The 15,276-nt window shown below is 44.3% G+C and overlaps 1 protein-coding gene across 3 annotated transcripts in view; it reads left to right on the top strand.

Annotated features, from left to right (window-relative positions):
- The window catches only part of LOC119393397 (uncharacterized), a 316,479-nt gene extending 302,077 nt beyond the window's left edge, over positions 1-14,402 (top strand). For all 3 annotated transcript variants that reach the window (XM_049416232.1, XM_049416233.1, XM_049416231.1), the window contains 6 exons: positions 633-766; positions 1,796-2,006; positions 2,962-3,095; positions 4,821-5,043; positions 6,054-6,655; positions 14,220-14,402. In XM_049416232.1, the coding sequence (XP_049272189.1) occupies positions 633-766; positions 1,796-2,006; positions 2,962-3,095; positions 4,821-5,043; positions 6,054-6,130 (779 nt within the window). In that variant the 3' untranslated portion in view covers positions 6,131-6,655; positions 14,220-14,402. The remainder of the gene's footprint in view (positions 1-632; positions 767-1,795; positions 2,007-2,961; positions 3,096-4,820; positions 5,044-6,053; positions 6,656-14,219) is intronic.
- Positions 14,403-15,276: the final 874 nt, after the last annotated feature.

The following is a 15,276-nucleotide window of genomic DNA, read 5'->3' as shown; positions in this document are numbered from 1 at the left end:
CGTTTCGTTGCTATGTCGCTAGTGTCACGTGTACTTTGTTTACATTTCAGTGGGGTAGGCTGTGATATCATCGTGGACGTCAGATGAAGCAGCTACTATTTTTGGTTCAACAAATTATTTTTATTAAACTCACTGATAAGTTTCTAAGCAAATTTAATCACCTTATTGGTTACAAGGGTGTCAGTGCCATCTGAAAAAAGGGAATATCCCATCTGACTGAAAAAAAAAGACGGAATCTCCGTTTAAGTAGCACATACAATGTTTCGGCGTTACGTGTAATATTAACTCAGCGTACTTAAAAGGCGAATAAACCTTTGTGTCTACCGCCTGACTGAGCCGTATCCTTACAATACTGAGCCGTATCCATGATTGTAGATAAATTTCCTTAACGACCGCTGTACCAGATATAAAGGCATCAAACGAAGATTCTAGATGACTCTCCTGGTGAATCCGAGGTAGAAGTACACTTGGTGCTGCCTTTCGAGGAAGACAGGTGTTCTTAAATGTGTGCAGCATTTGCAATGTTAATGCGCTCTCTCTTTTTATTGGCCTGGTGCTAAGAGCTCTTTTCTTCCAGCTCACGCAAATAGGCTTCTCAGAAATCTGTTATTGTTTGTTCTTGTTCTCTTCAGTTATTCCCGATTACCCTCCCAAGATCAGAGGTACGCGAGCCAAGTATGAAGTCGGGGAACGTCTTGACGTGTCCTGTAGAGCACCGTACTCGCTGCCAGCGGCCAAGCTTGTCTGGTACATCAACGATCAAGAGGTATGTACTGCCCCGGGGATAATGTCCTTGAGATATTGCCCCTGAGGTGTAGCCCCTGATGTATTCCATGTGAAGTACTGCTCTGAGGTACTAGTTGACAGGCTAGTTGGTTTCTGAAGCTTGCGTTGTGGCATGGTTGCAGCGCGAACTTATTAATGCTTATACACAGGCAGAAAGAACCATTTCATAAATAAGCGCGCAGAAAGATCTCGTTTCTTTCGGTGTGGGTATGTAGTGAGTTCTCACTGCAGCCATGAACACAGGCTCAGGGTTAATGGTAGAAGCGTCAGGGTTCATTCGCAGGAATGCGATTCATTCGTGCACGGTCGTGTCATTAGCGTTGTTGAAACAATCACGTGACTCCCTCACACATACACACAAACACATTTATCAGTCGCGATTAACGCAAACGTGTGAGTCTATCTGGTGATCCTAAACCCCTGAACGATTACTTATAAACAGTTCTTCGCAGGTAACATTGATACTCACAGTGCGAGGAATCTGCGTCGTTTTTTTTTTACTGCTTTCCGTGTAACCTTGTGCTTAGAAAGACCCGAGGAAGGTCGCACATGTCGCTAAAAAATTCATATCATAGGGCGAAATTCAGCAATTGTAATACGTTCGCAAAACGCAGTGATGAAATTTTTAAACTACTTGGTCAACTATTTGAGGCAGAGCTATACGTAAGGTGATCAGTCACCGGTAAAATTATATTACATGAATTGATGAGGTTAGAAAATAAAGTCACATGATAGGTTAGGAGGACGCATAATGGGGTGACTAGGGATCTTTGGAAGGTTGCATCGTCCTTCAACGAAGTTAAACTAGACAGAAATGATAGTCACGACCTAACTAAACAGCTGAACTAAACTCTGTTGAGCTTTGGTATTAGCTTTTCGAACTCTGCTTTATCATTTTTTTCACGTTTATCGTTTGCGCATTTCAATAAAAATAATGGCCCTTTCTTTTCTCGGTATTCGGTGTGTTGCTTACGCACGTGCCAGCAAGGTTTTTTTTTTTCTTCTGCAGGTTCCGTTCAGTGATGTCCGTGAGCTGGAGACACTGTACGACTCGGAAGGGCTGCAGAGTTCGGCAGTACTGCTGTCATTCGTCCTGCAGCCTTATCACATGATTGGCAGCTCGCTGCGGCTTAAGTGCGTCAGCGTCATCTCGGAGACATTCCTGACATCCAGCGAAGAGCTTATCGTCGGGGACACGGTGCCTTCCATACCGTATCCAGGTAAGATTTGATAAACAGCAAGTAAACAAGCAAAACTTTGCTGCGTCTCTGACTCGAATCTGAACAAACCGCGTCCTTAGGAGATTCACTCGTCCATTTACGAAAGGGCGCCTATAAGAAAAGTAATTGCAGACATATTAGTAAATTGATTATCTACTTTGCGAAATAGGTCACTTTTACTCAGAAAATAGGGTAACTAAGGCCGAAAAAAAACAGAAAGAATAGGTGACACAGCCACCTTATCGTTCCAGCTCGACGCCACGTAAGAGATTTTTACGGCGTCTTCTCATCTGCTATCACTGCGGTAAGGCAAGAACGCCTAAGCTTAAAACCACATCTACGTGTTATGTTCCGACTCGGTATATTTTTTCCGAAGTGTATTATTGACGAATACTACCTATGGGCATTCATAGATTCGTCAAATTTATTATTTCAAAATTAACGTGCGGTTGCGTGAGACTTGGGCTGGCGAAAATATGACGGGACGGAAGGAAAGAATGAAACCTAGGTAAAGAGAACAGCGCGATAGTGAACTCACAGTCCATTTTTGATCAGCAATTCAAGCGAAGCATGCAACAGCGTACGAGCGAGACTAATCAAAGACAAATTTCGAGTATTACAGCAATCTGATGGCTGTTCATTTTAAAGTCCCTCTAAATCGGCGTTGTTTTTCTTTATAGACGTATCTGATATCACCGAGCTGAGCTGCGAAGCCAGCCGTCGTACTTCAAAAGGGCAATTTCAGAAACGCGTGAAGTTACGTATGTGTGTGTGTGCAATGTTTGCCTCCTCCAGTGTTATGATCATAAGATAACCCGTATAACAGCTGCAGCACGTAAAATCACCGTAGGCCTGCCCTTGTTCGCGAAGTGTTCATTAATAAATGCCACTGCACGTTGTTCGTAAGTCGTTCTTTGTCCACCTCACGGGATCGCCTCTGGTGTGCTACCTTTAGAGGCAAGTCCGCACAGTCCCAGAATCGACGGCGGTCTGCCGAAGTACCGGGTCAACGACCTTGTGAACCTGACCTGTAGATCTGCAGAGTACGATCGGCCTCCGGAGTTGAGGTGGTTCATTAACGACAAGGAGGTGAGCAATCGCACGCAAATACTTAACTCTTAAAGTCTGTCAGCGATGTGCATGGCCAAGAGATACTAAAGATAATGTTGATTGAAGAAATATCGGATTGTAAGAAAATCCATCGACTCATTGCACAGAAGCAGTCACTTTTGTTTTGTTGTTTTTTTTTCTTTTTTTTAGTCTCGTCGTATAGCAAGCACATTAAATTTTAAATGGTGTGCCATATTGACGCCTGGGCCTGAAAGCTTCGTGGTGTGGCGTCGCGACTGTCGGCTGTTCGCCCTTTTGTAAAGCACGCCGTGTTGAAAAAGTCTGAACGTGACGAATGTAGTCCTCTTACATCTTAAATCATTGTCTCTTCTCATCAAGAGGCAGCTCTTAAACTTTTATCCAGCACTTCGCAGGTCATAGGCTTGTGGCTACCAGATAACTTAGAGCCCAGTTCATCCTTCCGGAATGACTTTCTAACGCACTTAACAGTTGAGCATTTATATGGAGACAGCAACATCTCTTTCTTTTACACAGATCATAGTTCATGCGTGGTGCGTGATGCTTGGGCTGGCAGATGTCAATAACACGTAAAAAACACCACTTCCCTACGCATACAATGTGAACAATAGCCTAATCACACGTGTTGATCAGTTTAAGTACTTGGTTTTAACTATTGACCGTACATTAAGCTGGAACACGCATATTAAAAATATTGTCTCTTCAGCCTCAAAACGGCTATGGTTGCTCAGGCACCGCTTAAAACACGGCAACAGCAGTACAAAACTAGTTGCATATACATCCCTCATACGACAGTTACTTGAGTAAGCAGATGTAGTTTGGGATCCATACACTAAAACAGAGATTAATCGCATAGAACGTATTCAGAGAAAAGCGCTTCGTTTTATTTACAATAAATATAGTAGGCATGTGTCAGTATCAGGAATTTATATGCAGTCTAGTCTTTGCACACTTGAATCTCGGCGGAAATTGCACCGTATCAAGATGATGTTCAACATCATTAACAGTCAGAATAAGCTAGACTTCCAGGCATATATGCAATTTAACAGGTCACGACCTGCCCGGACGAAACACAACAAAACCATCTTGGTACCTCAATGCAGAACTAATGCGTACAAGGGTTCCTTTTTTCGAGGACCATAGTAGAGTGGAACGGGCTGCCAAACGAGGTGGTGAACATGTCAACGACTGATTCTTTTTTATCGGCTATTGTTTCCTACTTGTGATTACTGGGTGCTTTGATACTTGAAAGCGATTTACTTGTTATTGACTGTTCATTGTATCGTTCTTGTGTGCTTTGCTTTGCGGCAGGTGGGCTTTGCTACTTGTCATTAGTCACTAAAGAATGATTGTTCATTGTATTACTCTTGTTGGTATTTATGTATTTCAGTGCTATTTTGTCGTTGTACCCGACATTTACTGGTAACAAGTGTAACCTTCTGCACTGTAACCACTCCTGCCTTGGCGACCAAAAGGTTGCTGGCAGTATTGAATAAATAAATAAATAAATAAATAAATAAATAAATAAATAAATAAATAAATAAATAAATAAATAAATAAATAAATAAATAAATAAATAAATAAATAAAAGTAAATATGGCAAAGAAGTGCAGCATTAATCGAGAACATCTCTTCTATGTGCCATCATTATTTTCACGAAGGCTGAAACCTGTCATCCGCCATTGGCGAAAACGGGGATAATCTCATGACTGTTGCCGCTCGCAGGCTCGTCCCGAGTACCTGGTGAGATACGAGGTCCATAGGTACCCGAAATACGCTGCTTCACTGGGCTTGCGGTTCAGAGTGCGGCCGGAGCACTTCGAGGAGGAACGCATGCATCTGCGGTGCACGGTGACGTTGTCGAACGTCCTCAACACGAGCAGCGCGGAGGCGAGCATCAAAAACAAACACCGAACTATGTCGGGATTCAGAGCAGCTAGCAAAGACGGTACGTAACAATGTTTTGTGTGGTGTCTAATTAACAGCGTCGAGAAGCTCCGAACGTTGTCACTTACTTAGGAAACGTCACGACATTGCGCAATATCTGTGTCCTTTATAAACTTCAATTTCCTGTTTTAAACTTGCAAATTTATCTTGTGTCCATGCCTGTTACAATGTATTGATCACATGTATACTCATTTCTAGTGACTGGAGCATGGATATTCTTTACTTATACATTTTGAATACTGCTCCTATTTCTGTTCATTTTTTCAGTGTACCAGTGTATATTTCCCTGGCGTTTATGTTATTTATGCATATTTTAATGTGTTCGTAGCACGCATACATGTATTTGGATGTATTTATGGCCAGAGAACCACGTGTTGCATTAATGAAACTATCATAACGAAGCGATTTAATTGTGTTGCGCATGTATGCACTGAGCGCTGTTGTTGTTGCCTGGTTGTGGCCCCACTGGCCTCGTCAAGCTGTATGCTTACAGCTTTTTTGCCAGGGTGGCCTTCAACATTGTGCATGTTGGAAATAAAAAAATTGAATTTAATTGATATGAATTGGTTAACGCTTACGAGTGAAGTTAGTTTGGGGCCTATTGTGCGAATAGTGAGAATACTTGCTCATCTCAAGGGATTCCCTTAAAATAAGGTTTACACAGAACCCCATCTTGATGACAACCCGCTTGAATATTTTTTCTTCTTTTTTTGTCTTATCTCAGATCAACTGGCCGGCCTAGGCGATAACGGCTTCCCTGTGGTGTCTGTTCTGATTTTAACGTTATTGTACAATTTTAATATTTTTGCATATTTAAAGAATAACCGCCTGTAGGCCTGTTGGTTTCACGGAACTGTGGTAAGAATAAACGAGCGGATATAAATAACAAAGTTTAAAAAAAATTCTGAAACCAAACCAGAAAATTCGCTCGTCATCTTGCTGATTAAGTTTGTTCTTCATTTGTCTCTTTGTTCGTTTATTTTTCTATTTTCACCTTCTTAATGTGTGCAGCCACCAACGGGGCAGCCAGCATCTTGGCGCCATTGCTGTCAAGTCTACTGGTTTTCATCGCCCTGTCGAAGCTGTGAGCGGTGGCGCTAACCATCACGCAAAGCGCAAGCGAGAATTCACTGCCTCTACAGCAACCCTGCTTCTTTTTGTGTGTCCGTGTGTGAGGGCTTGTGCGATATTTCATACAACAGCATTTCAGACCACTAACTTGGTGCCAAGGACACTCACACAGACCTGGACTGGTATAGCGAAAGAAGGTTTGGGCCATGGCGGGTACTGCAGTGAAAAAACTCGGCTGGACAAGGGGCTGGACAAGGGGTTGTCACTTGTGTCTCTACAACCTCGCGAATGTTCGGTATGCGTTGTGCTGGTGCCTTTGTTTCCGTGAACTGTCATAACACCTACGTGTTCGTAGACTGGGACAAGAGTGCTGCGTGCGACACCGGACAACCGTATTTTCTCTTTTCTTTCTTTTGTTTTGTTATTAAAAGCGTTTATGTCCTTACGTGATCGGGTTACCTCGCAGGAGACAAAGTCTGGTGCGGCACTTGGATTCTACTGGAACCAGCAAAGCACCCACTGTGGTAGTTTTAGCAGGTAAGGTGTCGCGCCGCTAAGAACGCGGGTTCGATTGCTGTCTACGGCGGCAGCATTTCGATGAGGGCGAAAGTTAACAACACACGTGCACTTAGAGTTAGGTGCAGTTCAAAGAACCTCAGGTAGTCAATATTAATCTGGAGTATATGACGTGCCTCATAATCATCTCGTAGTTTTCGCACGTAAAACCCCGCAATTAAAGTTACCAGCAAGACGAAACCTTCAGGCGATGCACGAAAAAATGGACGCTTATTTCGACCACCGTACTTTTATAATAACAGTATGGCACTGTCGGAAGCAAACCGTCGCTTTCTATTGGGAAGTTAAATGTTGATGCGATGCTGGTATTATCTACGCAGCGTACACAAATCATCTATGAAGATCTCAAAGTAAGTCTATACGAAGAAAGAGGCACATTAGTGTGGGCTAAAAAAAATTACGTCTTTTCTTTTATTACTAAAAAAACTGCCTTTCAACGCATCCTTCTACTAAACAGCCCAATAACAAATTTTAATCGTAGATATGTAATATCGTGTCATTATGTAACACACGTAATTTAACAATGTAGTATCTCAGAACAGTAGGCGCAGTGTGGCACCATTTACACAAACACAACACGTAGCGCTGCTATTAAGAGCGGAACTGTTTAGGGGCTCGACTTGTCTGCGTCCGTATGTCTTTCGCCATGTCTGTCGTATGATCACGCTCAAAATCAAGTTGCAAAAACAGGCCTAAAACAAGGCTAACATTGCTCCAAACCAGTGAGGATAAGGAGGAGTGATGTGTGGTTGAGGAGAAGCTAGGAAAGGAGGAGGGAGAGGGTAGCATAGCATACACATGTATAGTGTGGCATATCAAGGAGGTGGGAAAGGTAAGTGAGGATGAAGAGTGTTGGGATGACCAGCAGGAGAAAAAAGATTTTGAAGGTTACAAGCGAGTATATAAATGCATTCCTCCGAATATAAACGATGTGCGTAGCCATCGTAGAAAAACTTCAACCGAAAATCCGGAAGGTGAACGAGGAAAAGAATGCTAATTCATGCCAACCTACACAGTTCGTCGGGGACAAAAAGAATTTTTTGTTTATACTGGGAGAGAAAAAAATTAACAGCAAGACAAAAATCAGGGCAAAAATATCAAACGCTTATGCCTAGAGGCACATCTGTTAGTTGCTTGGAAAGCCTCCTTTCTAGTTTTTGTGCACTTCGACTGCACTTTCACCGGGTCATACCGTTCATACAAATACTTGTTTTCTACCGCACCCCTTCCCCCCCCCCCCCTAAGCGCGTCACATATAGAACAGTCATCAGTGACGTTACCCTTGTTAGATAAATTTTGTGCAGTACTCTAGTAAGGAGTCTGATGAAGTACAGTAGTAGGCTTACTTTTTACGTGCACTTTATCATGTCCTCTTGCTAACTTGGGCTTTACATAATGGAATATTATGGTATGGTATGGTATGGTATGGTATGGTATGGTATGGTATGGTATGGTATGGTATGGTATGGTATGGTATGGTATGGTATGGTATGGTATGGTATGGTATATTGAACGATCCAGCGAGGTTATTGGCCTGGGCTAAACTATACCAGGCGGTCAATAGCCGAAGGGGGTAGCCTGCCATTATACAATTAGGACGCCTGTTCATGTCGTTCAATGACACATCTTTCACGCAGCGTGTTCGTACAGAAAAGCGAACCTCACAGCGCTGGCAAATCAGGAATACAGCGCCACAACCTGTGTTGTTCCAAACGAATCCTACGTAAAGAACTCAACAGAGGGCACAGCCGTAGTAAAGCTTCCAGACTTCGTTTTACTCTGTTATTCTTTAGAAACAGCGAGCTACCTACACGTTGCTGAGGAGGCCACGAAAGCTACGAAAAATAACGCGTGTTTTCAGATGGGTCATGCGATGGCCGAAATGAGGGAAAGACGTAATAGCTCGCGTGTCCCACGATATGTACTGTCCATAAGATGGACCTCGCGTTCAGTTCTTGATCGTTATTTTCTACAAAAAAGGTTGATTTTTTTTTATTTTAAAAGGAGAATAATGAAAACGAAACACGTGCAAGCACAACAGCTTTCTGTACGTCGGCTGCGATGTTCTGTATACAAGCGCGCGTACGCATTGACATCCGCCGCCCTATTCCCTTGATAGGGCCTCGCAAAATCGCCCGAACTACGTACGCTCGTAAATTCCCGAAGTGCATAAGGCTGTAACGAGCATGCTGAGCGCACAAAAGAGGGCGCTCGTTTAAGTCCAGCTTCCGATGCGAGCTTCTAAGCGAAGTTTAAAGCAGTCATTACAAAAGCTCGGAAAGCTAAGCGAAAGAAATTCCAAACGTAGCAACGAAAAGAGAGTGCCAGATAGTGGAAAGAAGTGGCATGCCCGAGAAACGCGATAAAAGAGACTCTAGTAAATGAATAGACGAATGAAGACGGGACAAGTTGAGGAAGTAAGCCGAATGTGCATACGAAGCACCAATTTCCTTTCCTTTCTAGTTTCTTTTTTTTTTCTTTTTTCGCTGTCAAAGCCGAGCGCGACCCTTTGCTATTCGCTTCGTCTCTTTTCTCTTGTCGTCGTGAGCCCGCGATGCGCGTCGAGTGTGCGACAGGAAATCGATGTCTCTCTCAGTCGTCGCGCCTGGACATGAAGACGAGGCGGAAAGCAAGAAAAGAGTAATGCTCTCCGCTCGACGTAGTAAGTTTGAAGGGCGCCAGCGACATTCGCAAGAGGGAAGGCATGAACTGCGAGCTCCCTGGGCGATCGCGTTTCTCTCCGAAAGCGTACCTTGTTTCGATGTTGCGTCATCATTCGCCGTATCTCTGCAGTGTTGCGTTTGTGAGTGAGATAACGTCGCCTACTTTGATTGTTATTTCATATCTTCTCAAAAGTGTTGTTTGTCAGCCTTCGGGTGCTACTTTTTCTGTAATATAAAAATAACATCGCCAGGCCTGCGCCGAACATGCAGTACAGTCACAAGGGAAAGCTGGAAGAGCGGCCTTTCTGGAACGGTTGTAAACTCTTTGGGGCGTCTACTGCAAGTATACAGTTGCAAGATACCCGCAAGACCGTAAATCATTATAATTTTGCGAAGTAGGGTAGTACCCACTATGTCATCATTCAACAATCTGCGGAGAAGCGAGGTCACCACTACGCGACCGTACGGTATTATGTGCACGTTGTTGATTCTGTGTCTGACGAAGATTAAGAATTGTGAGTGAGCTCTTTGTGATGGGTTGGAGGCTTTAAACCACCCACTCGTTACGCAATTCGTATTGTGTGCCACCTGGTTGTTACTTTACTCTTCTACTGCGCCATATTACATCTGTTAACGTGATTCCTTGCCCGGCATGACGCCTGCATGCGGTCTTTCTTGCGAAATTGTTTCAAGCACCGGCGTAGCTCTGTGGTAAAATAGTCGCTGCCACGCAGAGGGCCTGGGTTCAAATCCCACCCGATCCAGGCTATGTTTTTGTCATTGTGCGCGATAGTGGTTACGGACACCGGCGGCGGCGGCGGCGGACAATTTAGCCATAAAATCGGCGGTTGTTGTGATCTCGTAGCAGCCTTCGCCGGAAAAAAAAGAGAAAAGAAACATGTTTCGGAAGCAAGCGCTGCAACATGCATACTAAGCTTTAGAACGACACCTGTTCACGCGACAGTTTTCGAGCTGACCCGAAGGTCGCGGGTTCGATCCCAGTCGCGGTGGCCGTATTTCGGTGGAGGCGAAATGCTAGAGGCCCGTGTACTGCGCGATGTCAGTGCACATTAAAAACACCAGATGGTCGAAATTTCCGGAGCCCTCCACTACGGCGCCTCATAATCATATAGTCGTTTTGGCACGTAAAACACGAGATGTTATATGTTATTATTATTAACAGTTTTCGATTCGGTACTGTGGACAGCAGGCACCATCGATGCTTAATATACCTGCGGATAACTGCACGCGTTTAAAGCGACAGAGATAATCTGTACTACTAGACAATGCAGGTGGGCCTTACTGCGATAAAACTTTGCATCGGAAAAAATACAATCTCCGCGGCAGCGTTCTGGCACAGTATCTTCATCGTCGCCAAAGTTCTCCTCACTTCAGTTTTCAGAACAAAATATATCTTCCTAGCGGCACAGGAGGTGATGGCAAGCCCTAGGGCTGCTAAACCAAATACACTTACATGCACCCGACGCTCCGACAATACAAAAAGCACAACGCTGATTGGATAGATAGAAAAATTTAACCGAATTTACTGGGCACTGTAAACAGAAATGTATGCCAGCCAATCGAAATCTCTTTATAATCGTATCAAGGCTGCTTGATAAAGGGATCAAAGTATCACGCGTAGTGGCCTTCCGCAATAATAAAAAAAAAACAAGATGCTAGGAAATCAGAGTATCCAGCCATCATCCGTCCTAGTCTTTCGTTTCTTCTTGGGGCCATGCTTTAATTTTTCCAGCTGATTTTATTAGTAATTATGTTGCAGCAACCAGCCGTGTGGTCTGTCTTTCTTAAATGCATACAAAGAAGGAGAGATAAAATTTCAGAGCCATTCTACTGCTGTGAATATGGAAGCAAGCGAAGGTGTGACTATAAAATTTTGTATACAGTGAATATCGCTACAGTGAATTTGTATTTTACCACTACTGACTAGATAGAGTGAACACAGAGACTTACACTCAAAGAGCCCGGTATTTCTCTTGCGCATGACGCATATTCTCTCATCAACGGCGGTCTCGAAATGAAATCCTGTAGTATATACGAAACCCAATTGTTTCGAAAGCACAAAAATGGCATGAGTTTCGTTTTATATGCAAGTGGTCTTGACTTAGAGGCGAAATTGTTCACGTCATTTTGCCATGTCGGAGAAATCATGCACCTTTGTGCTTACTTTTACGCCATGCCCATTTCTTCTTTTTTTTCTTTTTTTCGCGCGAATATGCTGGATTAGTCAAGTAAATTGGTTTGGCGAAAATTGTTGTTCTACGCCTCTCTTACCCGCTGCCACGATCCGCAAGAACCTACCCATACACCAATCAGCTGTAAAAAGGTGTTGTTTCGGCATGGAAAGAATGAAAGGAACGGGACTTTTTCTCGCTCTCGAAACAATGGTCGCGCAAAAAAAAAAGAAGAAGTTGTCTTCCTGAGCTAACAGCCCTGCGTTTTCGCGACGCTTCTTTTCTTATTTATACCTTCGCATTCTCCAACTTTCGTTCACGCGAATTCTCGACAATGGGCACTTAAACCTGGCATTAACCACGAAATCGAGAAGAAAGCGGTGCTCTTTAAACAGAGACGCGCCGCCGCGCCAGCGAAGCTCGAAAATTGCGCTTTAATTCCGGCACGCATATTTGATAAGTGAGCTTTACGCTCGAAGAGTCAGGTATGCGCATTAGCAGCGCTAGCTCCCTCCCTGCATCCACGCCGTGTTCAGCGTACGTAATTCGGCTCGCAATACAAACAACGTCGGTCATCGTACTTTTTTCCCCTTACCCCGAGTCTCGAGTGCCATATAATGAGGTTGTGAAATGTCTGGTCGCTTTCTTTTTCGAAGCATCTATAGTTTTTTTTTTTTTATTTCTTCCAGTCCATATTTATGAAAGTTATGTTCTAAATGCGCATATTGTGCTGTCGTCGTTGTGGATTCATACACAAAATAGCAACACCGTCGTAGGCGTGCGCACATGGGGAGGGGGGACACTAATTTCATTCATTCATTCATTCATTCATTCATTCATTCATTCATTCATTCATTCATTGAGTTATTCAGCAATTCATTGTCGTTTTCGGGACTCATTTAACGCGAACAAGCTTAGTCCGGACAACTGTCAAAGCGTACAGGAAGCACCCTACTTGCTTGTTATCGAAAGCACGATAAAGTGGAACACCTTCTAAAGTGAAATAACGTGCGCAAGTTTAGTCATTTCTTTGAAACGCTCACGAGAACCGTACATAGTGCTGGAAAAGTTACAAAAACGTACATAGACCGAGTGACGAGATCCACTCGCTTTACACTCTGGAAGCAGGGGCGTAACCAGGGGGGGGGGGTTCAAACCCCCCGAAATTTTACAGTTTTGCTTGCGTATATATACACGCGCACATACAAACGCACGCACGAACATACATAAAGTATGGTTGACCCTCCCCCCCCCCCCCCCCCGAAAAAATTTTCTGGCTACGCCCCTGTGTGGTAGTGATCACAGGTGACAGAGTAGACTGGCGCTGTTTATTTCGTACTGTAACGTGTCCCCGTATAATGTAACAGTAAGTATAAGTTCTCCAGTGAACAAAAAAAGAGAAAGAAAGAATCCTCTGTCCGGTCAGCGACCGCACCGAAGAGCAGCAGCCGGCGCCTCTCACTGACGAGATGGGCGAGAATTAAGGGCCCCTTGTCGGGCGACGGTGCTTAAGCAATCATCGCGGCTCGTTAAAGACAAACCGCGACAGTCTCGCTTGGACAGCCATGTTTTTTTTTTTCTTTCCTTCATTTGGCGGACTCTCTCTTCTTTAGGCACGTTCTCTCGCGACCCAATTTTCTTCTTACCTTTTTTTCTTATCGCAACTCTACTCCACTTGGTGGTATATTCTTTTTGGAGACAGTTGGCGGCGACGAGCGGAACAGTGTCGCGAGGGGCCCAGTCTTTCCACTCGGTTTGATGACTTCTTTATGCGCGGCGAACATAAACGCGCCAGCCAGCAGCGGTTCTTTCTCGTCGTCGACGTCGTCACGTCTCCATGGGTTTCTTATTAAGCATCTCGAGCGTGAGCGCTCAAGAATGGAGAACGTATATGAGTGCTGGCGCGTCCCTTGTCGCGGAGAAAAGGACTACAAAATGACCGAGACCGGGTTGCGGAGGGGAAGCAAGTAGAGCCGCGACAAAGCTCTCTCTTTCTCTACCCTCCCCCCTCTCTCTCTCTCTCCATAGGCGGTTGTGGCAAGAGTTCTGGCGAGAAATTCGGGCCGGAAAGAATGACACGTGCAGCTGAGACGGGCTAAAGCCGAAATGTCATTTGCATGCAACCCTAATCCCGAGTTGGGGACAGGCTGCGTTGTCGAGAGGAACCAAGGAGGATGCTATAACGATGGCTTGTACTCAATTCCCCTCTCCCTTTTTTAGTGCTGAAGCCTCAAGTGCAGGACTTAACAGAGAGAGAGAGAGGGAACGAGGGAGTTGGTTAACCGGGGCCATGCTGCCAGACTGCAAATGGTACAGAAATGTAAACTTGCATATGCACTTATGGAGAAATAGCAGTCGAAACATTTAAGCTAAGTATTGGGATAGCCGGCTCTAGTGTAGTCTATTTCTTCCCATATGTGTGCAACTGTAAGACAACAACGAAAACGATATTACCGGAACTAGCTTTCTTTCAGCAAATATCGCAAGAACGAGGTTAAGGTGGTCTATTACACCAGTTATTTGTGGTCGCGAATTTTAGCTTTCCACAACTGCTCAAGCTAAGATTTCCTTTACTCTGCTCAAATGCCAGCGGCTTAACGACGCTAGTAGGAGACAAGCTTGGTGCACTGCTAGATTAAACATTTTCTTTCTCATGTTTTTTTCTGCAAGGCCAGTTTGATATCTCTATGCAAGTTCTATGGCAGACGCCCACACACAGATGGAAGCCTGTAAGAGAAGCAGGGGCATTCGGCATCTTATCTCCACTTGCCACTTGGGTATCCACAAGCAATCAAAACTCCAGCGCACTCCTGACCTTCGCAAATACTACTCTTCTCCGAGAATTAAAAAAAAAATTAGGATGCTTCGCCTATTTGTTTTAGACACCTACACGGCATATAGAGACGCCTTTCCTTCGAGCGACGCGTTGGACTGAATTCTTTCGGATGGCGTCTATTATCGCCATGCTGCCACCCGCTCTGTTAGTGTACCACTATCTCGGCGCGGTTTGCCTATTTTAGAAGCCTCCCATTAAAACCCCGTACTAGGGACTTCCTTCAAACGGCTCTCGCTTTCACTGTAAGACAGAAGTCAATCACAACCATTTGCCTGAGGTCTATAAGGCAATTTCCCTTTCGGGTTCCCACATTCCTTTCGTTATGTTGTCGTGTCTTGCGCACGGCTTCTGATCGCTGAGGAACCTCTGTAAAACAAGACCGTAATCACTGCAGCCGTGGCTAATGAATTAGCCAAATATGTGAGTGTGAGTGTGACTGAGAGTCAGTGTCCGTATAAAGAAACCGTCTAATATAAAGGAACAAGTTCAGATTTTAAGGAGGAACTGTCAAACCAGCGGCATGCAGTACACCTGAACGAAGCGTGGTTATTCACCTGAACACGAGGTGATTGTTACGTTCTTGTTAATTAACGAGAAAGCCCGTTTCAGCGCCTGTTTACAGTTCAAGGACGCTGCGGGGGCAAGCCTTTGGCGTTTATTAGGCCACTGTGCTCACAAACAAAGAAACGTGCCACTGACGTGCTTTTGAAACTGCTTAGCATTTTGTCAGCACGTATTCCAGTGACTGTATACTTCTCAAACAAGATAGCGACCGGAGAAGATACACTAAGTCATATAAACCTGAAACATATATTGCAACAGTGCTGTTCCGTACGTATATAGGTTAAATTCAGGCACAATCTGGGCCAAAAGTTAGTTGTTTTGTTCAAGTACAT

The sequence above is a fragment of the Rhipicephalus sanguineus genome, chromosome 5 (genome assembly GCF_013339695.2).
Source record: "Rhipicephalus sanguineus isolate Rsan-2018 chromosome 5, BIME_Rsan_1.4, whole genome shotgun sequence".
In the NCBI taxonomy this organism is placed as follows: Eukaryota; Metazoa; Arthropoda; class Arachnida; order Ixodida; family Ixodidae; genus Rhipicephalus; species Rhipicephalus sanguineus.
The sequence above is the reverse complement of the archived record's forward strand: the minus strand, read 5'-3'. Positions and strand labels throughout refer to the sequence as shown.